The sequence below is a fragment of the Micropterus salmoides genome, unplaced genomic scaffold (genome assembly GCF_014851395.1).
Source record: "Micropterus salmoides isolate LMB-PRFRI ecotype aquatic unplaced genomic scaffold, ASM1485139v1 Ms_hic_scaffold_21, whole genome shotgun sequence".
Classification (NCBI taxonomy): Eukaryota; Metazoa; Chordata; class Actinopteri; order Centrarchiformes; family Centrarchidae; genus Micropterus; species Micropterus salmoides.
Window position 1 is genome coordinate 6,970,336 of NW_024041262.1, and position 26,566 is coordinate 6,996,901.

Genomic DNA, 26,566 nt, shown 5'->3' on the forward strand with positions numbered 1-26,566 from the left:
AGCTGTTCTCTGCTGCTCTGGCTGTAGTGGCTGCATCACATTTCTGTCTCTCTCAGTCCCGTCTCTACCCTTCACTGTTAAACTGGGCTCAGAAGAAGGCTCAGAGATGGTCTGATTTAATCATCAGACATGATTTAATCATCAGACATCGTTGACGTGTACAACTATTTCACAAAGGGTCAAAAGGAGAATTATGAAATCTTCAGCTGTGTGGTTCAGCTTTTTGCAATTCAAGGGTTGTACATCTCTTTAAATATTGACCTATATCAGAACCCTGAGTTAACTTTCTCATTTACCTGCCAATGGGTCATTGATCAAAGCGCATTGCATGCCAAGCAGTGCTGTGCAGATAGTCGTGTTAAAATAATAATGATCTCGCTTCACTTTTCAAAGTGAACTGATCAGAAGTCCAAGCAGCTCCGAGACTTAGTCCAAACAATCAACTAGCCTAATAAATAAATAAATTTATTTAACAATTGTATATATTAGTGTTTCTCCACCAGTTACTTTCCTCACAGTGTTAGAACTGGCTCTGCCATTAGCTTGTTAGCTCAGTTAGCGGTCCAATTTGCTGACCCCGGACTGGGAGCTTGCAGTACCGGGGGAGTGTAGGTGTTCGTTTATACCACTAGAACACGATCTTTGGACCGCCAGGAGGAAGAGGTTGTCAGGCCTGGAGAGGGGGACCCAGCGGGGGAATGCTGCCTGGCAACGGCGCCAAAATGAGCACCACAACCACAGCTGAGTCGATGGCATCGGAACGAAGTCCTGAGTCCTAGTCCTAGTGAACACGGACCAGAACCGAACACATTTCTAGAGGACATTGGAGGCAAGTTTAACGACCAGGAATACAGTACCGGGGGGATTTACAGCGGCTCCGACCAGGACTCTGACTCCGGGGGCGACAAAGACACAGCAGCTTCAGGTTCTGAAGCGAGTTCATTTGTAAGTAACGTTATACATCATCCATCGTGTTGATAGGTCTGCGAGAAATTGTTCTTGTGAAGGTGGAGTTATTTATTCTCACGGTTTCAACTACAAGACATGTCTGATGTAATACTCTGTTGAAATAAAAGAACAAAACATTCAGTCTCCTTGCTGGTTGTTATGACACATTCAGAATTACCATCGGGGGCAGCCCCACAAATTCTGCTGACTGTTGACATTTTTTATCTCTGTTTCCAGGTCAGTGTGAACAAAGCTTTGAGCGCATGTCCTTGTAAATAAAAAGGGCTTAAGGTATCACCTTAAACCGGCAGGAGTTTGGGGCCAGCGTGCTTTGGTAATGTTAGCTGCTAATGCTAACATTACTCGCCACACACACAAGAGGTAATGGAGCACAGAGACAGAGCCAGCTGGACTCCAGAGACTTATCAGGCGAGTGCGAGACAAGTCATAGTCAAAACACCCCACAGTCTGAGACAAGCTCCAAGATTAAATAAATAAATACAAAACCTTTGCAGATAGAAGTCCAAGACCAGGCTTGAGTACCACAGCCCTGGTGGCATCTAAACATCAAGAGGCTATATAAAGCTATCACTTCAGAACTCAAGTCAAGCTCTTGCTTGAAGCCGTTATCTCTGTCAGAGACTGATTAAGCCTTTTTTGCTGTGTCGAAGTCAATGTGACAGTCACACACAAGAAACCATAAATCACATAGACAGCTTAAGTATACATTTTGAGTAATACTTTAGTTTCTGGAGCCCTGATTCCTTAATATTTCCCTTCAAACGTTTCCAAAAAATGGACCATGTAATTACAGCAAAAACAGGAGAAAAAGTACTGACTTTGAAAGGAACATTCTAATTTGAGAGAAAGAATGAAAAAAATGTGATGAATCTATCCAATTATGAGTTCAGACTGCTGCAGTTCTTTTATGTCTTTTCTTCAAACTAAAAACTTAGCATGGTCCTAAAAATGACTTTGCTTATAATCAACAACATTATTTAGAAAGATATGAACATTTTTCAAATACATTTTTAGTTTACTAATGGAATAGGACCCTAAAATGTTACTTTGTTTTGTTTAAACCCAGTTACTTGGCTTTGATTGCCTCACAAAGCTTAAGAATATACAAACACCTAAGGATATTTAGAATCAAGACATTTAATAGTAATCATGTACAAAAGTTACAAGCAACTGCAGCAGGGAACTCCTTATCAAATACACCGATGAGCACCTGCTACATTCAGTGTTCACATACCACTACAAATACTATTCTTACAATCTTCACTGAAGACTGAATCAGACTGTTCTTACCAGTAGGGGCATGGCCAGGTCAGCGAAGTAAACAAAGGCCGCTCCAAGTGTGAATCCCACAGCCACGGGCAAGAAAGCAAATGAGCCGTATTTCCCAGAATCCTCTGCCATTTCGATCGCCGGGGCCAGCAATGACCAATAGGAAGCAGCCAACATTACCTGAGAGAGGCAAGAAAAGGGAGAAGGAGGGAAAAAAAGATTAAGATAGTTACACTTGAATTGCTGCACAGCCCACATAACAAAGAATAGGATGACAAGGTTAAAGGCTACAACTGGTGAGCAAAATGAAATTTCACATACAGACCTGCTGTATCATAGCAAAATAACAATTCACAAAACACTTTCATACCAGCATCGTCTCATGCGCCTTTAAAGGCAGAAATATCAGAAATATAACAATCTAATATTTCATCACTTATAATCATTATGTGCAGGAAAAAGGTTAATTGTAATTTTGTTCATTTTTTAGTGGCATATTTTGTTACGGCTCCTTATACAGTTCAGTAGCTATTACAAAAATTCTCACACCCCAAGAGCCGTCACAGTGTAACACCATGATCACCCCCATCTGAAGTCATGGACTGCTTGGGTTTAGCAAAACATTTTATCATCATGGTCGTTACAGCCACCCGAGGCCAAGTCTGAACGACCATCGTTGGCATCTTCACCTGAAGCCAAGAGGAAATGCTTGTTTAGTTTCCTGGGAAGTGATGCAAGGACAGCATTGTAAGTGGGGGATAAGTAGTGGCGTAGACCCCCTCCTCTGTTCAATGACGGCTTCTCAACCCGGGTGTAGATGGCTTCCCTGACACCTTTTTCGAACCATCCATCTTCTCTGTCTAAAATGTGCACCTGGTGGTCCTCAAACGAGTGTCCTTTGTCCTTCAGATGTACCTTCTCAGACACCTATGCTTCTGATCCAATCACCTGAACGCCAACTAAGGCAAATAAGGCAAGTTTGTGCAGTCCAGAAAGTTTGATGAATCTGACTTGGAAGACGTTTCCGAGCAAATCGCAAAGAAAATTGTAGGTATAGTATATGAAATATATAGAATATGAAATAGCGTTGGGCTGAATCTACTCAATCTCAGTGAAGACTATAGTGAACGCTTTTTTGATATAAAAATAATATGTTTAGTCTTAAAATACTGCCAATGAACATCACTGTGTACTGCTCTAACAACTTGACATTTAAATATCTCTAAGTTTCCCAAGTGTGTGTGTGTATCCATGCTTTGTCTTTGTGTGCAAGTGTTCAATGTATTCAGTATCCTCACAGGTAATTCGCTTTGAAAGTATCTTTTACTCCAAAGACTAGTCTGTTTGTATCAGCTGTCAGGCAGGGTTCTGTACATCTGAGCACACTTGTGTGTCTTTTCAAGCCCCACGTATCTGCAGCTTCTATTGTTTATCACTCAAAGTTGCCACATGCCAATTTTTATTCTGTTTGGGTTCCTGGCAGCTCCTCTTGCTACCTTCAGGCTCAGTATCAGCAGTGGAAATGTGAAACACGAGTCAGTGCTCTGCACTGCCAATCAAAAGTAATGGAGGCATATTGTTAGGCTGTAGCTCCGGCACTCAAAAGTAGCAAGCCCAGTCAGCTTTGTCAGAGTATAACAATGCCAAAGCTGATTGCAACTCATTTGGTTTTGCTCAAGATGGAACTCTGGCAGCTGAAAACATGTGAATTATAGTAAATGTCAGTGTTATACTCAAGTCTTACGTATGTTGAATTGTCAAAACCTTGCCGCAATCAAATCCTTAGCATGATTGCAGAGAAAAAAAATATCCGCCCATTATCTTCCAAAATGATCCCATCTTGTTTTCAATCTAAAGTATAACCTGCTGCTCCCAAACACAATATCTCATTTGCCCCTGTGAGGACTCGCCACTTTCATGTTAGCAGTCAAAGTCAATCTATGCTTACTTTTATAGTTTACATGATGTGAATGTCACATATTCTCAACGTATCTGCTTTACAGCTTCATCCTGAGGAGCAGGAAGCTAAATTCAAAAGACACAGTGTTTGGAATACAAACTTTATTTCTGTGTATTGTTTTGGCAGATTCATCTCTTCACTGGCAACAGAAGTAGGGCAAAGAGATCAAAGAGAAGCCAGAATAAAACTACATCTGAAACTGAACATAGCAAGAATCCAAGGGTGGGCAATAGTTCCTTAAAATCTTATTACAATATTGTGACATATTTTTGTGCTAAGTATATATATGAGAATATTTATGTAGTGTAACGAAGTACTTCACAACATAAATATCATATCATTTGTGTCAAAGCTGTGCAAAATGGGGGTCTGTGTTTCAAGCGGCGTGTTCAGATTTAAACAGCCAGCCCTTGTATGCTGCTGGTGTAATACGCACATGGTGCTCTCAAAGGATGTTTTGGAGGGGCATACAGAAGCAGAGCTTATGTGTGCTTTTCTTTGAAATAACTCTCTGATCACAGTTGTTCAGGCAAACAGACCTGCTGAGCTGAACTGATCAATACCAATAACTTTAAACTAACTTCAACTCGGTTGAACTCGGCCACATTGGATAAAACGTGTCCAGCTGGAGATTATCATACTAACCTCACCCTGACTGCTCTGCTCAGAGGCAACTTTACTGTGAGTGAGTGCACCTTTTCTCTCTACTTTTCCCAACTTGTAAAAACTCAGCCCCCCCTTCACATTGCAATGTCCTGTTTTAATGAACTATACTGCAAAGTAAATGTACCATGGGACGTTAGATCCATCATGTTCACATGAGCTCAGTCAGATTTTGACGTATCTCATCTCACGGTCAATGTAGGTAATAGATTTGTTGTGTGATGTAGCGCCTCTGCACTTTTTCTCTACAGGTTTATGTTTCAAACCTCTTCCAAACTGCAGAAGTTGCCTATTCTTTTTAAACCGCATCCCTCTCAGTGGAGCCAGCAGCAACTTTACATTCATTTTTAGCTATGTGTGATGCTGCTGCAAGTGAATACGCCAACACGTCGCAATGTAATATTGTGACACTCGGTGACCGCTTTATTAGGTACACCTGAAAAATATAATGCAATCCAGTAAAACAGCTCAACCATGAGTTCTACCTAAATAACTAATCTGAGACAAGGGAATCAAACCTTTCAAAAAAAAGTAAAATCCAGTCCAATCAAAAAAGATTCACATTTTGAAAAAAATATTTCCAATCACACTATCAGTCTCTGTTGTGCAGATGGTTTTGCGTGGTCGTACTGGAATTTCATATATTCTTGTACTTTTAGACCATATTCCTATTTCTATGTAGTGTGTTATGGGTAACAATATGTTGCAATGGTTCGCAGGAGCCCAAGGGCACACCTCCCGAATCTTAGCAACACATTGTGTGGCCCTGAGCATTAAATAAGCTGATGCGTGACTCCAACATGGGCTGTAGTCCTTAAAACATGTTCATGTTTGCACAAGAATAAAATGTAAATGGTAAATGTCTTGTACCATGTACTAAATGAATATCCAGGTTTTAAAACCAACTAATCAGTAAATCAACTGATTTTTCAAATTGGCAAAACTCCCAGAGAATAAGGAATTTATCAGTGATACTGATTACTGTAATGAATTAAATTAATTCTCTTAAAAGCAAAGTGCTGGACACTGAGGCACTGACTTAATGGGAGTACTGGTTTTAGAGGCCTAATAATGCTATTTATAATACAAAAAGCAGCCTGATTAATAATTGTAAAAACCACTACACTTACTTTCCAATTATAGCAGGGCATTTCATCTAAGCAATATGGTTGGTCAACACAGCAACTAGTGACCATGCTGATGAGTCCCATAAAGTAATCCATTGTAGTTGCTATGCATGCTTCTGTGTTAACTCATTTCCTCAACTTTGCCCCATACCTAGAAGCACCAGCAGCATAACCTATAATCACAGAAAAGAACACAGAGGCATTATTTTTATCTTCCAAACCAGCTCTCTTCACGTTCACTTTCCCTCTTCTACCAATCAAAGATGCGATTCTGGAGAACACAACGTACTTCTGTGCCAATTGAGTCAAGGTGGGCAGCCGTCAACATGTTCAATTAGCAGCAATTCAGAGCACATGAGATTAGCAGATTGACACACGATTGTTACAGCTGCCAAGCCTCAAAGGTGCACACAACAGGCAGATGTAAACAGGGCAAGGATTGTCTGATTGCCCGGGGCAAGAAAAATGCCATATAGGGCAAGTGGTGAAAACGATTTAAATACATTATTTTGGTGTAATTTATTATCAAACTGCAGCCTCTCCCCTGTTTGTGTCTGGTCTGAGCTCTTCCACACACACACACAGCAAAGTCAGCAGATCAGAGAGGTCGTAGCGCGTTACTCGAGACAACTATGCTCATTGCTGTAAAGTAAGTGCAATAAAACCTTTGAGAGTAAAAAGCCAATACTTTATCAATACACCTGTTCAACAAGTAGACATGTAAACTTTTAGAAAGCGATATTTTAATCTGCTCTGTCAAACTACAAACTAGCTAAAACAGCTGTCTGTAGCATAACTGCTTAGCTTACTTTGCCACGTATCTTAAAATCTGTGATATTCTTGTAAACTTGGCTACTGATGGAGGCTAACCAGCCCTTCCTCTTGCTACTAGTGGTACCTGTAGGCATAAAATCAAATCCGCATCAGACGGTGGAAGACAGGAGTGACTGATCGTGACCGATGTCTTTGTTCTTCATTGTTTCTAAACTTCACTCGGTATTTTGATGGCAGGAATAAGAATTATTTTATTCATATTTTAGATTTGATTCTAGCGAGATGTTAGAGTTTATATAGTAACTTTTCTGTTGTAAAGATTACTGTTCTACTCTAGAAACAACATTTAGCTATATTTAAAATATTCTATTCTAATCCTGTGTTATGGCCTCTGTTTCTGACTTTGTCTCTCCCTCTTCCCTTTCGTGTGTGTTCTGATTACAGGAATGGAGTCAGGTGTGTTGGAGTTGGGACACCAGCTGCCAATCATCAGCAATCTGCTCTGCTTCTTATACGTGGTTCCCACCTCAACCTGCATTTGGGTTCTTAATGAAGTCTAGCTTTCTTTTTATAAACATATTTATGTATATGGCAATTTTCTGTATCATTAAAAAAACTAATGATACTCCCCTCTACTTGTGAGAAAATGGCAGGAGGTAAAGACAAAGTTTGATCATTTATCGTGACAGTTAACAAGTCCATCTCTGGGGAGACAGAGGTGGCATGTGTAATGAGTGAGGGCATTAATGCTTTAGGTCTCTTACAGGACTGGTAAACCAATTAAATTCCAGGAGTTGATGATTCTGTGACTGGGTGATTGATATCATGAATTTGTATATGGAAGCAAAATTTTAAGAGGTCAAATATAAATCTAATTTACCAGACTTTACACCTAACCTCTCTTTGTAAATAGTGTCATGGACAACATATGTTACAATGCACATGACAAAAATATAAATAGCTACAAAATGGAGCAATGACTTTGAAATTTTAGGTAACCGTTAAACATTTTAGGAAATACACTTATTTGCTTTCTTGCAGAATGTTCATTCGATCAATACCACTCTGATGTCTGTATGGTCAATATATGGCCAGAAGCCAGTTAAATAAGGACTACTTTTTGACCGAGAGCAGTTAACCGCACACTAATACTTGTAAAACCACAAATTGTACTTTTTACACTTTGTTTTTGTACGGATTAAACAAATGTGTTAAATAGTGAGCCTTAGAGGTGCTGGTAGGCTGATTTAGTCACCTTTATATCTTTATGCTAAGTAGCAGCTGGCTGTAACTTCATGTTGACTGGAAGCAGCCACTGAAATGTAATTTCACAAGACCACATGAATTACAAGAATTAAAGTGATTACTTTCATGTAACTGATTCATGTTCACAAAATAATGTTTTTGCCTTTTTACAGGCATTAGGGTTTTTAAATATTGTATACTACAATATTGACACTGGTGTTGTCACCAAGTTCAGTATATTTGGGATATAAATTCTGGATTGGTTTCGGCAGCCTCATAATAAAAGATTGAACGGTTCAAACTTCTGTTCAGTCCTTGAGAGAAACTACAGACAAAACATTGTGCCCCTAGCACAAAATGAATAACAATATGGTTGAAATACAAAAGTGTTTGATCACACAAATGTGGGTGGCTATAATATATATATATATATATATATATATATTATATATGTATATGTATATATATGTATGTATATATGTATGGTCAAAGCAGCAATAGCCAATTTCTCATGCTGGCAGCTCCACGTGGCAGTGAGGGAGAACAGTTCGAAATATTTGATCTTCAATACCCAGAAATGCTATAATAATATGACATTACTTAACCCCACACAGAACACTCATATCAACGTGGCTGATCTGTGGTCCCAGAGGGTAAAGACAGACATGGAATCAAATTTTGCTGAGCCCAATTTTCTCCACAATTTCTAAAATAGCTCTTACTGGCTGCTATTCAAAAGACAATTTTGTAGGGATGGGTATACAGTATATGCTGATCTCAGACTATCTGGGACTTTCAAGGTGAATAAGTACATCTTACTTAATTCACTTGAGACTAGTGCAAGATGCAATCTCTACTTTATTCTGTGATTTTATTCCCCATATTCGTTTTTCTTTTCTTTTTTATCGTTTCATTGTTTCTTCTTTCTTTATGGTTCCCCTTTCTGATTTACATTTCCAGCAGCCAGGTCTATTCCACAATCACTAGTCTCACTCATTAAGTTTGAACTGAACACAGACCAAAGGCTATTGAAACACTGATGCCAGCGCCCAATTACTGCTTCATTTGCTCACTCAGGTCCCAATAATAAGTCTTTTGCCATAAGTAGAGATAGAGATATATTCTGCCCAAGAAATATTATAATGTGAACATGTGAAAAGAGCTGGAAGTCATATGCAAGTATTTAATCATTACAAGTTTTTAAGGGAGGACTGTGCAAAACCTGTGCAATCGGAAATGAGTATAGTTATCATTATTACTATTTTTACTTTATTTGGATATGCTGACAGAGTTGTCTTAGACAAAAATTGCTCACTTGGGCAATGTGGGATGTCACTGCTCACAAAACAATTTGTGAGCAGTGACATAATTTTATCTGTGTAAATATGGTGAATCTACTCTGTGTCTCGCTGCATCACCTGCACTTTAATTTTTAGTAATTTTCAAAAGAAATCTTACGAAGTACATCTGTTTTCACCTGAAAACTGTTTTCTAATTATTTTAACAATAACTAATATTTCAACCAAAATGGATTTGAAAACGTTGTGATTTCTATTGTTTTTAGATTCAGAAAAGTTTGTATACAGTAAGTCACATTTAGAGTTATAAAGTATTCCGAATTATGACAGAAGTATCAGCAGGACATTTTCCCAACATACTGTCTATATTGTCATATTGTCTATTTTTCCATTGTAATTATCCTTGTCTAAGATAAACAGGAAAACAGATTTAAAGTTGTCGCTTAATCAAACTAAAAATGCGGTCATCATTAAGCACTCTCTTCTGTACACCATAGGGTGCTCTGGTCTTACAAAGCTTGAGGGCAATCATGTAGATGGATGTCACAGCATAATCAATCCCGCAATCAGTGTTTACCCTGCGGAGTTTGGAGGTTCACGTGAGCAATCAACGTCAATATCAGAAATCAACAGTGAGTCATTTAATGCTTTCATAACTATATAGTTTTACATCCAGTGGTCTATACATGTGATGCATATGGATCCCAGGTTGAAATACAGTTTATAACAGCAGTGCTACTACAGACTACATTCCTGTTGGTCAACATATATTACTGTTAAAATGGGTAAATAGGTATGTCCTACCAGTTGTAGACATGTGAATTGTAAATGTTGTTGTAAACTATTATGCGCCACTGACACTAATATTAAATTTTTACAGTGGCAAGAAGGGCTGGTGTTGAACCTTAAAGCTGATGATACATGGGGGCAACTTTTTGAGCAATGTTGCTGAGCAATCTTGCTGGTGGCAAGTCTGACTATGTTTTGAACGGATAGCAGCAGGGGGTGGGGGGGGGGATTATGGTAGTAATCTTTGCTCATTACCATTGACAACATTGCCCAGCACCATTGCTATAAAAGTTGCTCCGTGTATCATCAGCTTAACGCTTTTTTGGCGGCAACTGAAATGCATCTGTACCACTTGACACTCAAACTGAAGTACCAAAAGCTGACATTGTTTACTTATTCTTGGATGACATATTTGTGTATTATGTCCAGGCAAAATTATTATACAGCTACTTGTGTTTAGACATTACATTTCTAAAATTAAAATAATAAATAGCATTTTGTTTCCAATATCAAAACTCAGGTATCTAATCCAATCAAACAATACCCAGCCCAAATGGAAAGCTATATAAGTATGCACAAAGCATACTTTATAATGCTGAATCTAGTTGGAATTTAAAAAATGGCTTCATAATACTGTGAGAGAGGCCTTCTTTCTGTGGGGTTGGCTGAAAAGGTTTAGACATTGAGCAAAAAAAGCATACAATGCTACATTTAAATATTTGATACACTCGCTTAAAAAGTTGCACTGAAATAGATGAAATCGTCATCTATTCATGTGCATGTTTTCCTTGAAATATGACTTCAAGATTAATCAATTAGATAAATAGCTGACAAATATTTCTTCTATTATCTATACTTGACTAATAGATTAATCAGCCAATAATTCCAGTCCTACATTTAGGTTTATGGTGTACTGCCAGAATCTATGATCTCCATTTAAGTTAGTGACATAAAACTGTGTAGTCATTTATTTATTTCACTTGAAATTGTTCCTTACCATAAAGCCAAAATAAAATTGACCAAATACTTGGTGGTTGCACTGTAGATTATATGAAGAACAGCATAACTGATCCCAACAAAAGCTGCAAGTTATTTACTTTGGATATACAGCAACACTGGCCTCTGTGTTTAGCATGTTTTTGTCTTTATGTTTTGAATTGTTATCGAAGTCTGACATTAAGTAAATTAAATGATTCTTTTACAGGAAGCGCAGAAATTGAAAATCAGCTTGAGGATGTTGCTGATGAGTTCTGTCGCCTTGCTATGTAAAGCCAAAATAAGTGATAAAAAAAAAATAAAAATAGTCTTCCTTAAGAGCCATTCCTTCTAAAATAACTGCAGTTTTATTTTTACCAGTGGTGGTTAGTGGCTCTATCATCTAATCACAGCCTGTGGCAAATAGAGAAATAAGCTGGATAGAGATAGTTTGATTGATTGCCAAGATAAAGACAGGCATAACACAACTTGATTACTGCCCTACACAAAAGTTATACTTTACAAACTGATTAGAAAATAATTGGCTCTGTGAAGTACTTGGCAGGTGAGGCAAATATGTATGTTCATTACGGGACCAAGGCAGACTATATCCCGCATGTCTCCATCTCACTATCTATACCATTTCTCTTTCCATACACCACAAGCTTTCCAGATACAGATTAGACTAAATTGAGCCTTTAGGGGGTTCTGAGGGGATTATCCTCTCCACATGTGTATGCTGCCAATTTCATCCCTCTTCTTTAATGGCCTGTACTCCCTTGTTAGTGCAAAACCCCACTGCTTATCCCACTAAAAAGAAGATGCATCAATTAATTTTGATTCCCTCATTTTGATTCCCTCAAATAGCCTCTAATAAAGCATTCTGAACACGAAACACTACAAACACAACAACTCCACACTGAAACTGCTCCAGTAATGATAGTTAATTTCTGTTTATCATTTTTCATAATTGATTCTGTATTAATGTATATTGTTTGCTATGTAGCAGAAGGGAGTTACAAAACTCAATTTCACTCTATAACTTATTATATTGTGACAATAAACCTATCTTCCTACTTGAAATCCAAGTTAGTGAAAATAAAAGACGTCGGAGAAGGTAACAGGAATGTGAGTCCAGCCATGCTAGCAGCTCTGTCAGATGTACTTAGCATTTCGCTAAAAGCCGTGCCTAAGGTCAGCATGTAAGCATGCTCATAATTAATTGAAATTGTATCAAAATCACAATTTGGTCTACTGTTTTCAAATCACAGGAGGTGCAATTTTTCAGAATTAAGAATATATTAATCTGTTTTACAACCAAAATTAAAATATTGATGTAAAAATCATTGTTCCCTTTAATGTCGCAAATCATATCGCAATTGCAGTATCAGTCAATATAAAGGTAATAAGATATTATTCCAAATTTGCAAAGCGATAGTCTCATAATGCAATCCATCCAACAGTTGTCGATACACTGAAGCCAGAACAACACGTTAACCTCATGGTGGCACTACAGGAAAACACAGGGATTGGTGATCCCTCCGTTTTCCGTTATTACGAGTCGTCCTCTGAGGTCCATGAATGTCATAATAAAACGTAATGCCAATCAACCCAATAGCTGTTGAGATATTTTAGTCTGGACCTAAGTGGTGGAAGAACCGAAAGACTGACATTGCCCTCACAAGGGCCAAGTCACCAGCATGGCTAAAAACACAACCATGCATATCAAGTCAATCCCAGTGTCACATTAGAAGCAATTAATGTTGAGTGCTTTTCCACAGACAATCGGTACTGGATTGATAAGTCCTGAAAGGCCATCTGTAAGCAAACAACTAAATCAGATTAAAAGCAGAGCCTGACCGATTTGGCCCTGGTATGGGCCCAATGGTAAATGGACTGCACAGTATAGTGCCTTTCTAATCTTCAGACCACTCAAAGCGCTTTGCACTACATGTCACATTGATCCATTCACACACACATTCATACTGGCAGTGACCACCAGGAAACTAACATTCTCACACACTCACACACACACACACATTTGGGGTTCAGTATCTCACCCAAGGACACTTTGAAATACAAAATTGAGGAGCCAGGAATTTAACCTGCACCCTTCTGACTGGTGAACGACCCGCTCTACCTCCTGAGCGGACAGCCTATCACAGATATTTCGGTATTGGCATATCTCTTTTCTGATATGCACCGATATGAAAACATTTTTTATAGAACGTTTAATGGCAAAAACGATGCTTGGGGTTATTTGAAAATGGTGTCCTCACGTAGTTTGTCTAGCATAGCACGAGACGACTCCATTGTTTACTGAGTAGGCACCGTCTACAGCTGAGCAGCTGAGCAGACAGTGGTGCGGGTCAAGTCAAGCTGCTAACTAGTTTGTTACTGTTAATAATGAACTAATATAATGTTCCCATTCATTCTGCAACTCACAGACAATGATGTGGTGGTGGGTTGAATCTGTTGAGTGTTGATTTCACATTACATTGTAACCTAGTTGGTGAGACAAAATGCCGGTATGTAAATGCCCATCTTTTACTTTCCGTGACAACAAGCTTATCATACTTGTTAATGTTATACATTAATAGCAGAATTATATTGCTAAAGATGCTGGAAAAATAAGCAGGAAAAAAGTAAAGGTAAAGATGATTGAACTTAAATATTTTTAAATACAGATGTTTAAGAAAGCAGCCTTCTGAGTACCTTTGCTTTGGCATGTCAGTGCACAGTCCACATAGAAAGGTCTATTTTCATTCCGACTCAAAAAAATCACTATATCGGCGCCGTATTTGTGAACTTTTCCCCTCTAAACTCCCATATCGGTCGGTATCTAATTGAAAGTGGACTACCTTGACATCACTGACACATGGAGATCAAATATTTGAATGGTAACAGTTTGACACATATGAGCATATGCAACGCTTTCTTTATTGATATGCAAAGCTTTGACAGCTCTGTACATGTCCCTGGAGATAAACATCCACTTTCTTCATTGATCAAAGGACCATTTCTTAAGATGAAGGCTTACATCCTCTCTTCACCTTTACCTTGGAGGATATTCAGCCTTGTAACTCTTCCGGCTATGCTTCTACACTGTTATGATTGCAAGAGGGACAATGTACAGGGATACAGAAATAGATTAGTCTAAAGCTTTTTGATTGAAGATGGAAAGACAAGAGGGCACTGACAGGCATGAACTGTTGATAGAGAATGGGATCCTGCAGATCTGCCTTTTTCCTGAAACTGAGGCTTCTATTTCTGCTTCCACAAATTATTTTCCAACAGCATTTTGTTGATCTAAATGGTATTGTAAGTCATCAAGTACAAATGTTGTATTCATATTTAGGGTTTTGCTGCTAGAAAAACTGAGTAATTAGACAGGAAATATTTTTCAGAACTGATGCATTACTAATTACAATATAATTAATAGATAAATTGTAGCCCTACCATGGCTTGACGACGGCAAAGAATCTAGTCTCAGTTAAAAATGGAAAAGAATTTTCCACAACTAAAATAATAATTGTTGTATTGTGTATAAGTCAAATACACTATACAGCAAAACAGTACAGGACATGTATATAAAATAGTAGTAGACAGTAGTTCAAAATATAATTAGGCTATAACCTAAAACAGTATTGTGCTCTTTACAAATACAGTAACATAAGTAGTACAAGCCACAGCCTGGCCCTGGTTTCAGTGCATTTCTAAATTTGTATAGGAATCATTCTGTCCCAAGCTTTTTGATCCAGTCAGTGTGATTTCTTTATATATAGTCTGTGGTGTGATCTCTATAAGCGGTTTCCACTGTGTATATTTTTAGGATTTGCAGCCCTTTTTATGTGCCTAACAGTAAAATTGCATTTGGCCTCATTTACTAAAGGACCACACCAAGATACATATGGTATATATTAGTGATAGGCCGATTAATCGAGCCGATATCTGGCATTTTGAGATGCTCTGCATCAGCCAGTACCTGCACTCATAAGGCCAATATACAAAAAATGGCGATGTCAGTGTGGCGGCTGTGGAACTATGTTAGCACACCCCCTTGTGAATTTTGGGAAGGTGGTGAAGAAGTTAGTTTTAAGCCACACATTTCCCCAGTCGCCATCGTCTTTTCTAAATGTTAACATATTTCTCCCACCCGAAATGACAGCTAATCTAATGTAAAACCATTACTGCCTAGCATCAAGTCTATAATCTTATACTGTAGACACTAATGCAGTTGAATGACGTCACTTGTGGCAAACTGTACCCTACTCTCCCTTAAACACCAGTCACGTGCTGAAATCTACAGCATAACCCAAAGTATTCTTCTATTTCATGAATTAATGAAAATTCCATCTAAAACAGCACATTACTGCCTGAGATAACCATGTATATTAGATTGCACTCTGCATGGAATAATGGAATTATTCATGACTTTTCTATGTTTTGATATCGGCATAATATATTAGCCATTGTCTCTCTAAATATCGGCACTGGCCATTGAAAAACCCGTATTGGTCGACCACTAGTCTGTATGTGAGGAGTACAAGTTTGCGTTTCCCAAGTTTCTTCAAGTTTAGCAGCAAAACAAAAAATTCCAGAAGTGATGATGACTTCGCATTATCTGTAGTTGCATTGTTTAATAAATTTCCACTGTTGAATATGCATTGCTTTGGCCATTTAACATACTGTAAGCTGTTAATCTGATTTATCTGACTTAAAATCAGTTACAATACAATACTATATATTCCCTTTTGTGCTGCAACAGTCCACCCTATGCTGATCTGTGGTTACATTTCAGTCAAGCAACACAGAAAAGCCGAAACATAATATCCTTTGCAATGAGTAGCCATTATTCATTATTATAACACAGAAGTTGTGGCTTCTACCAAGCACAGCAACATAGCAGAATTGTGGCCGCCAGTGTCAGCTGAGATCTGGAGACTTGCAATACTTGAAATCAAATTCTGCTCAAAACCGAAACAGAGCCAAAATGTTGAAGATAGGCATTACACAAGCTGAGAAGCATTAACAAATTGTTCTCTGACACTAGAAACCCGAGGGAGAGGCAATAATCAGTGGGTTTTGTTTTATTTTTGTTTATGTTTCTACTGAGAGTCAAGGGAAAACAGGAAGCATTGTGATTCTACAGCACTGTGAAACTGATTCATCAAAGCCCACAATAATATCTTTCACATCCCAATATCACTACAGGAACCTGTAATATTTCGGAAGAAACTGGAGAAAAGGCTGCGTCGGGTATGAATGGCATATTGATGCAGGATAAATTTATAGTACGACAGCAGCTACGTCAACCACAAATGCTAGTTCTATCCAGCAGAATTTGACTGTCGGAAAATGGCTAAAGTGAAAGTCACATTACATTATGCTTAGGTAAAGGTAACATTAATTGTGCTTAACAAATAGCGCCCACAACCAGGCTCTGCCAATATCTTCGAAATGCTGCAGCCGCACACAGCTCAGACCTGCAGTTCCAAAACTAATACTTAAGTACAGGATAGGATAGTAGTTAATCATATGCAGTTACTTGTTACCAGTGAGAAAACATATGCTAATGCATGTTTAGTGTTTCCATACTTAGACTGCCCAAAGAGCACACAACATGTTTTTCCTGGAAAGGTCAAACAAAATTACTTGAAGGTCAAATACATTTGCATTCCAAGTATACAGCTGGTAACCATCACACAGCACAGCTGAATGTGTAGCTTTTCATTTAATTGTGAATTAGAAAGTCACAGTGTACTAGCAATACATCACAAACGATTCCTGAGAACCTTGAGGAATAATGTCTAATTAAAGAAGTGCTAGTTGCGTAAACACAGTTAGCTCACCAGATAAAACTGAAGGAAATGAGAGTGCTAATGTTATTCAGGTGGGAGAGAGACATGGGAATTGTTTCATGATGTTATCTTGTGACACAAAATATAAAAAAGGAAATATAACCTTTACAGATGCAACACATATGGAAGTGTTTTTTTTGTTTGTTTTACATAACTCATGCTTTTATTTAAATTATGTGGAAGCTGAATCCATTACCAATCTAGCTTGTTTACAGCAGGGGGAAAGACATTAAAATAAATCTAAGCTGTTCAAAAGATGCTAGTGTCACTGTGAGGCTGTACTAAGGGATAGTGATGCTTTGACCTAAATGCTAACAACTGCATGATAGCATGCTCACAATGACGATGCTAAGATGCTGATGATGATGAACAGGTATAATGTTCACCATCTTATTTTATCATGTTAGCATGCTAACATTTGCTAATAAGCCCTATGCACAAAATATACACAGGTGAGGCTGATGGGAATGTCTTATTTGCAGTTATTTGGGCAAAAACCAAAGTGTTGGGCTAAATGAAATTGACTTGATGATGGCGCTATATTGTTCTAGAAAATTATCTTTGCACCCGGGCGAGGTGACCCATGTCCTGCCCGGACAAGTCCAGGCCCCCCCGCCAGCCGACCTGCGCCTGGGTAAGGGAGCGACTGGCCAAGTGACCGTTATGGAGGGAGAGAGGCCTGCTGACGCTGCCACAATCCCCCGTCTGATGTTCAAGACGCCATTGTTTTACATGTGCTGCTTGTGTAAAACTATTGTAAGGCTTTTGAGAATGTGGAAACAGTTTTGAGTAAAACATGTTAATTACATTCCTCAAAGAGCTAAGTTAACTTCTCTCATCAAAGAGCTAACGTTAATTCCTGGGGTGAGGCTAAGGGTTCACCGTGCGGCCTTGTGTTCACGAAGCCACGGAGTGAGGGTGACGTGTCAACAGTCAAGGCTCGGTCGGCCTTTTCCAACTCCAGCCAGTTCAACCTTTCAAAAACGGTCTATGGTACGTTTAAGGACACCACGGCCTTTTTGATTTTTTTAAATAAAAAGAAGGGTGACAGGGACAGAGGCTGATGCACACCACCAGACCTCCTCCCTCCGTTATGTGTCCAGCATGCATTTATTTGTGTTTCATGTGCTGCTGTGTACACACTGAAAATGCTCTCCTGGTGGCATCCGAGCAAGACAGTAGTAGGACCTGGGCTTCCTCCTCGCTAGCCGGCTGTCCGGCCTGCGCAACGGGTCGCCTACATTGCCTTGCAGCCGAAGAAGGGCTGCTGCCATGGCAGCTGTGGGGCGTTCAAAGACACCAGGGAGCAACCGTCCCTGGTGCGTTTAGGGACACTATAGCCTGTTAGACTTCGCCCACCTCCCCCCTTCCAGATGCATTGTTCACGTGTACACATTTTCACGCAGAATGGCGACGCTGCTGCATGCTGACAAGCTGGGTGGACAGCATTCTAAAACGAGGCTACTCTCTTCAGTTCTGCTGCATACCACCAGTTTTCCTAGACATAATGGAAGCCAGTCTATCCTCAAGAGGAAGTGGACTTCTTGGCCGCCGAGATCTCTTGATATGCATGATATGCACAGAGGTCTTGCACCATGTACTTTTTGGTCCCCAGAAAGACGAGATGCTTCTGAGCCATTCTGGATCTCGGCCTCCTGAACCAGCATAATGAACAAGAGGGCGTTTCCACATGCTGATGATCAGGAAAATGCTGGAGCCAGTGCAGCCCGGCAACTGGTTCACCGCCATCGACCTATATAGACGCCTATTTCATGTCGAGGTGACACAGTAACAGGGAATTTCTGTGCTTCTCCTCTCAGGGGGTAGCCTACAAATACATTAGGCTCCCCCTCAACTACTCACTAGCCCCCCACACGCTCAGCAGATGCATCGCACTGCAATCGTTGCGCGAGAAGGGCACGAGGGTTCCTTTCTACTCACGACCTCATGGTCATGGAGAGATTGAAGCCTTGAGTGATCACCACACAGCCGAGTTGATTTTGTCCCTCAACAGCCTGGGGTTGCGATCAATTGGGAAGAGAGCTCCCCCCAGCCATCGCAGTGAACGGAGTATCTGGGGATTGTGCTCAACTACAACACTCCAAGAGCGTATCTGTGTGCGTCGCTTGGTGGTCCACAGGCTGCAGCAGGGGACAGCTGCGAAAGCGGTGTCAGTGATGCTGCTGTTGGGACTCAGGGCAGTAGTCCATCAGGTGGTCCCTCTGAGCTTGCTGCACATGCGACGGCTACAATGTTGGTTTGCCAGCCTGCATCTGGACCTGAAGAGGCAAGGTGCTGGGGGGCTCTGTCTCATGGGTGAGGCTTCATATGCGCAATGCTGGTGTTGGACCAGCCTCTCTACATTTTTTTTTTCTCCTAAAATTGTGGAGAGGCAGACTCAGGCTGGTCTAGCCGCTGAGGTCGCACAGACCACCCAAGCGGGGGGCAGTCTCCACCATGTTGAGCTTTCAGCGTTGATACATTGAGAGGGAGACGGATCTGCCTACCTGTTCGGTGGGATCTGTTTTCTCTTTCCCGCAAGGTCTGATGGAGAAGGGGCTGTTGCGCTACAGCCATCTCCTGTCACAGGGGGTTTGGTGACAGAACAGTCTTTACCCCCTCCCTCGTGATGCGCTTTCTGCAGGGTGTGAGAAGACAGCGACCGGTGTCGTGTCTCTCAGCGCCTCCGTAGGACTTGCTGCTTGTGTTGGTGGCTCTAATATCCGCACCTTATGAGCCCCTGGTGCTGTCCTCATTGAAAATGCTATCTCTTGAACAGCCCTGCGCCTTGCTCTCACCTCTGCTAAGAAGGTGAGTGAGCTGTGTGCCTGTCGGTTCATCCCAGCTGCATGCTGGTTCTTGGTGTCCACAGTGCAGCCTGATTGAGACAACACACCTCCTTTGTTCTTAAAAACATAAGGAGCATGTTCAGGTCCAGGACAATAAATCTGGATGCTTTCTACCCCCCTACCCCACTTAGGGTGCAGGGAGGTGAGAGTGCATCTGTTGTGTCCATGTGTGCTAGGCTAACGTCCTATGTAGAGCACACAGCCCCCATTCGATGCACTGGTCAGCTGTTCGTCTGTTTCAGTGATAGTGCAGTCAATAAAACCCTGTCCAAGAAGAGCCTGGCCAGCTGGCTTTGTGAGTGAATCTCCCAAGCCTGTACACGGGCGGGAACAGACCCACCCTTAGCGGTGCGTACACATTCCACTCAGAAGTGTGGAAGTGTCTACGACCCTTTCTCAGAGGGGTGTGTGTCAAAGAGATCTGCACAATGGCATCTTGGCCCTTACTGTGCCCGTTTGTGCGTTTCTATCTCTTGGATATGTCGGGCTCCTTCTCGGGATCCAGCTTGTAAGTGCGACCTAGGATCTGAAAAGTGAGGATCTAGTGACCACTGGGTGTAGAGGGGGAACATACACTGGCAGTGCCTGATGTTCCAGTGAGAAGTCATGGCAGTCCAAGTGTTAATGGTCAGGCCAAGCCCCTACTGGTCCAGCGACCTTCTCAGGGGTGTCCCACCACTCTGTCACTAGGTGAAGTGGTGGTCGGGGCTTTGGCCGGCCTGTGGCCGACCGGGTTGGTGTGGTGGACTTTGACTTGTCTGCTAGGGCAGACAGTCTTCGGGCTCCACCCACTGTACCCATAGAGTCCAGTAGAGGGCGGAGCCTGTGTGAGATAGAACAAAGGTTACAATATGGTAACCCTAGTTCTATAAGCACAGGTGGAGCCCTCTACCGTTGAGCCTTGCCGCTCTGACGCTGTCTGCTGAAGAGGCGGTCGGGTGCTGAGGCAGTAGGGACACTGCTATTTATACGTCACACACGTATTGGTAGCGACGTCCTATTGGTCGGCTACGTGCATGATAAAATGTCAGTGGGCAAGTGCGTGCGTGTGATTGGAGTAGGTAGTACCCATAGAGTCCAGTAGAGGGCTCCACCTGTGCTTATAGAACTAGGGTTACCATATCATAACCTTCGTTACAGTTCATCCTGAGGGGAACATGAATGTCTGCACCAAATTTTATGCAATCCATCTAATAGTTGTTTAGTTGCCCTGTGTATCCTTCCTACAGTTCTACACATTCACACCTAAAAGTTGTCAAGTACCATCCTGCTGGCAACCAAACATCTCCACTGGTGCACCTAGGGAATGAATGCCTCTCTAAAAGGGCATGTCCAGAGGAGTTTTAGCTGAGTGAGATGGTCTCTCATTATTTTTCCTGTCAAAATTTTCTCAGACAATCATTAGTTCAAAGACCTTCACCCGCTTTTCCAACCTTTAGGCTGCCGGTTGTTGGCTCGAAGCCACAGAGATTCCACAGATGGCAAAGATGAATACAGATTATTGAGCCAACGTCATGGGAAAAGGAGTACAAACAGGCAAGGTAGCAATCTCTAGAATATATGTTGCCACTCTCACACCGCTGTGCTCTAGCCAAAGTTAGGGTAAAGTTAAGCATGACATATCTCTCAATGCTAATTTGATTAGTGACATTCAGCCAATTTTTTACATGTGCAGTAAGAGGCAAGCAGTCTGCAACTCTCTATCATCCAAGGATGAAGAGATGTCTCCCAATTGACTTGAAGTGGCGAGGAAAGCAATATCTGAGCGTGATAACAGGGAGAATGTTTACATTCATTTTGTTGATTTTCTTTGTGGAACAGTGGAATCCTACAAGGAATGATTAAGTTAGTTTGCTTTGCACTCATCCATGCAAAGAACTACAAATATCTTTCTTTTTCACTTAGGAATGCTAAGAATATTTTATTTGCTGAAATCAAATCATTTTACTTTACCAGATTAAACCAAATATCAATCATGAATTGTTCACTAATACTGGGCAGATAAACAATTCCATTCTGAGCTAGTTCTTAATCTTGTAGAGAATCTACCAGTGGCAGCTGGTGCACTTTCCTCCGAGGGGGGGCTACTACACCACAATTCCAGCAAACATATACCACGGTGTCTCACCAGTGTATTTAAGAAAAGCCTAACCCAGCAGTTTTGGTGCCTAAACCTAACTAAAGGTTTAGGACACAGCTTCTTTATAACCATGTTGATTCCACATTACGACTTTAAAGTTAATGAAGAATGGAAGTCAGAAGAACGACTTCCCAACTCAAAATGAAAGGAAGCCAGTGCACCAGGTTACATATGACACAAATATGTAAATGCAAGCCTCCCAGAACCCATAGACATTGCATTGCACTGCCTGCAGGTCAAAAAAAAATCCCTTAAAATGAAAGTCTATTAGAGCATCTGGGTGATATTCCAACAGACTGAAATCACCTGAAATGGTCGGTACTCCGCGGACCGCGGCCTGATGCTGCAACTGGTTGGACTATGATACTCAGAGGCAGGACAAATGGTCTTGAAAATAATTTAATAAATTATATTTTAAAAAGGAATACAAGAGATGATGATAGTGAAGATGAGTATGGCGCCCTAACGCCCTCTATTGGCTGCCCCCCATCAGCCGCCCCTGGAATCTAGTTTGCCCAAGAAATACAAGAAAGACAAATAAAGAGTAAAAAGTAATTTACAAGTCTTGTGACTGGCTAAGAGGATAATAAGCATCTCTAGCCCCACAATTTGTGCTCCACACCACCCAACCTTTCACACACCTACAGAATATGAAAATGACCGATTCTCCCTCTGCAACCAGATCAAATTTAAACATGTGCCCCATTTCTGACTCCTGCATTCTGTCTTCACCCTCATGCTTCATTCAATCACAGCCTCTCCACTTGTGTGTTGCCCACAGCCACTCAACACCACGATCAGACATTGACTGGAAAATGTATTCGATGCAGTGAGAGACACACTTGTGATGGAGAGTGGAAGTACGGCTTGGGGGGGGGGGGGCGGGGCTGTCATTTGAAATTCTATATACGCACCCAGAGAGGATGAGCAGAACCTTGATAACTAAGTCTTTGTAAGACTGAATTCATTTCAGTTCTTCTTTAGGAACCTGACTGAATGTATTTTCTCTGTGCATCCATGTCTTTATAACAGACGGACCACACAGCACTCTTAGTCCACATAGATACTCATAGGAAGTATTCATGATAGGTACTGACTACCCCTCAGGATGCTTATACCCCTCACACACAATGTGCATCTGGCAGCAGCACGGGCAACAGAACTCCTGTCCATATGGACCTACGCCTAGACCTCTGCTGCAGCTTCTTCAGGCTTGTTTTCAACCTCTGTGCCTGGAATGCCGAAAATTACTGAACAGCCTTTTGGAGACGGTGTGGGCTGAATTCTGTGAAATGTAACACCCTTAAAAAAAACCCACATGGTATACTTACATAACATGCTGTTTATTGGCAAACCCGTCCCCTTCGCACTGGCTCGCGAGCCTTTGTGCCATTTGTTTTGTTTCAGCACAAGAATTACATTTCTTAAAAATCTTAGCGTCATCTATATGGGTGAGCAATCAACCAGATGGAGGCAGAGAATGACGTGCTCACGGGAGGAAGCGGGGGGACGTTTTTTTGGACTGAGTTACTTTCGTTGGAGTAGTTGGGCCGCTTCCTCATCCATTCTTATATACATATATTAACCGTATTTCTACTGGTACCAACAGCTTACTGAGTCAGTCTCAACTGAGAAAGTTTTGTTTCAGGCTGGGACAGCTCTCCATCACGTGCTATTTTATTGCTTGATTAAAGACTTAAGATGTTGTTTTGCAATCGCAAACAGCTAGGGGATAACAATATAACACATGTTTAAAAAAAGGTTCAATAAATGTTTGATGTGGTTTTCTGGAGCTTTCCGCCACATTTTCTCATACTTAGATACGGTGACAACTAAACCATCTTCATGACAACTGATCAAAATTCATCCACCAATGAAGGGCAAAAAATATGGCTGAAATCTAAATAAAAAAAAAAATTGCACCTTGTGATAGGAATTTTTTATTTTCAGACAAATCAAATGCCATCTACTTTTCTGGCTTCCACTAGTTTAACCTACTGCAGCATCATTTTCTGAGGTCTGAATTATTGTGGGTTTTTGTGACTGCTGCTGGTCTAGGCACATCTGTGCATCATGTGGTTCCAGGCCATACAGCTACAACATCAAGAGTTGAGACAATGGTATAAATTCATATAGAGTCATCATTTATGCTCGGACCAATGATTTTATTTATCCCTCCATGACACTGACAGGGAAACCATTATTTTTTATCACATGGGAGGGAAAGGACTGAATATGTGTGGTATGAGAGATGTTAATGGGCAAAAAAAACAGACATTTGTGACATCCTGCTGTTTTAACCATTTACAGAAACTATTTTTTGTACAGAGGTTTTATGGGTGGAGTGACACTGTGTGCTAAATCCTGGAGGACACAGACATCCTATCTTAGGGTAGTAATACGTCCAATTGGAGCAAATGCATTTTTCTTAACTTTGGGCCAGTTAAGAACTACATCCTCCTCTGAGAGAGTTGATAAACAGGAACCAAGAACTTTGGCACCTGTTTTTAAATTGGTTGATAGAAATTAAATCTCTCGAGGGGTGATTCTGGTCTGTTCAGGAAGAAAAGTCCTCACTGATCTCAAACTATACAAAATACAGTCTTTCAATCACCAGGACAAGAAACACTGACTGTAGCACAACTCATTTACATTGGCTAATGCTTTTTGACGGAAACATAATATCACCCGGATTACGTTCACTGGCGACAGCTTGTTCCAATGCAGCAGGTAGCGTGACGTTATTACACAGCAGTGAAAACTTATTAGCCAGTGAAAATAGTTTGTAATTCGTAAAAGGCAGCTGGAGCTGTCTGTGAGGAATTTATTTAAAAATGTTCCTGAATAATAACTCACAGAAGCAGAGGACTGTTGCCCATTAACGTCATTCGCTGTAACTGCTTTCTCTAACGCTTCTGTCCAAGAATAAACCGCTTCGTTACCTAAAACATGCCAAGAGAGGTGGGACTAGAAGAGGAGATGCATGGAGAGAGATATCGAAACAAAGAAATGATCATAAATTGTTGTTATTCTGTGCTATCACAGTGTGTTCTAGGATAGCATGACATGATTTTCTACTGTGACTCTATGACATGTCTGTGCATGCGTGTTTGTGTGGATGTGCATGTTGGATTCAGGACATGTGAGTTAGAGGGAGAGCAGATGTAAAGCCTGGGAACAGGATGGCATCTGAATCACATGAGATGCAAAAAGCATGACACATGCGGGTCATGAAACACCCACCGAACCTCACACACACACACACACACACACACACACACACACACACGCACACACACACACACACACACGCACGTTCCTTTATCCCCGTGGGGAAATTTCATTGACATAATGCTTTTCCAAGCCCCTTACTGTAACCTTAACCATCATAACGACATGTCTAACCTCAACCCATACCCTACCCCTAACCTTAACCTAATTGTAACCTGAACCCCAAAACCACATTTTAACCTTCAAACCGCAGTCTCTACCCGTGGGGACTTAAATTTTTGTCCCCACGGTAACACGAGTCCCCACGGGTAAGTGTGTATTAAGGTTAAAGTCCCCTCCTGGATATAAAAACAAAAAATATAAAAAACGTGCAAATAATAATTTAATATAGAGTGTAGCACGTGTATCACACCAGCCCTGTCTCTGAGATGAGCTGTTCTAACTATTCCACTGTGTAGGCTTTATCAAATCTGCATATGCGCCACAGTAGAGACCATTAGCTGTTCGGTTTTCCTCTCACTTTTTAACCTATTGTTCATCTTACTAACAATTATTCTGTACATTACAGTCTCTCTGAGCAGGCAGTGTCGTTGTGAATCACCTCAAGATTTTTACCTGCAGCAACATTTGACTGATGCCTCTCTCTCTTGCTCCCATTTGCCATGTTCAAACTGAACTGACAAGTTCGGGCATCTTGATCCATTTTCACCACTTCTGAATTTCAAATGGTTAGAAATGTAGTAAGATCTGTCTTCTGAGCACTTCCATAAATTGTTTATACCATGTTGTCACACATTTTGGCAAACTCATTAGATTACTGCTAATATTTACTATGGGGGGGTTTCATGTCTGACAGCAATGGTAAACATTTATTTCCTCTATGCATTATAATTAACTTCAAAAAAAAATAAATAAATAAGAAGGTAAGAAACATCCAATCAAAGGGCTTACAAATATGGTACATATGCAAACAGATGAATTTGTCAAATATGGCATGCTGTTCACCAAAGCTGAATTTATTTTGCCTATAGCTCTGACTTGTGCTAAACTGTCTTCTACTCCGATGCAAAAGGCAGCTGAGGCTCATACTGACTCTCAGAAAGAATTTATACATATATAATGTCCATAAAAGAAACCTTTGAAATGTGAATTTACAGTTGGAAAAAAATACTCATGGAACTAGTTGCTCCTCCAACTTCAAAACTCTAGAACAGCTTACGAAGGACAGCAGCATCTACCATACCGCCTCATTAAATGAATTATGTTGCCCATTTCTTGCTCACAGTCACTCTGAAGTTGTCTAAATCCCTCCTCAAGTGAGACTCCTAGCCAGGAGATTTGAGAGCAAGGTAAGAGCTTGTCAGATTGCAAATTGTAGTATTGCATGTGGAAAAAAAGCAAATAAGAGAGGAAAGG

At 40.7% G+C, this 26,566-nt stretch overlaps 1 protein-coding gene and 1 long non-coding RNA gene across 5 annotated transcripts in view; one reads left to right on the forward strand and one right to left on the reverse strand.

The window, feature by feature from the left end:
• The window catches only part of LOC119915606 (zinc transporter ZIP11-like), a 146,216-nt gene that overhangs the window by 110,419 nt on the left and 9,231 nt on the right, over window positions 1-26,566 (reverse strand). For all 4 annotated transcript variants that reach the window (XM_038735217.1, XM_038735214.1, XM_038735215.1 and 1 more), the window contains exon 4: window positions 2,260-2,418. In XM_038735217.1, the coding sequence (XP_038591145.1) occupies window positions 2,260-2,418 (159 nt within the window). The remainder of the gene's footprint in view (window positions 1-2,259; window positions 2,419-26,566) is intronic.
• LOC119915608 lies at window positions 7,367-11,440 on the forward strand. The gene is made up of 3 exons (XR_005446973.1): window positions 7,367-7,418; window positions 9,803-9,937; window positions 11,299-11,440. It is a non-coding gene; the product is annotated as an uncharacterized LOC119915608 (long non-coding RNA).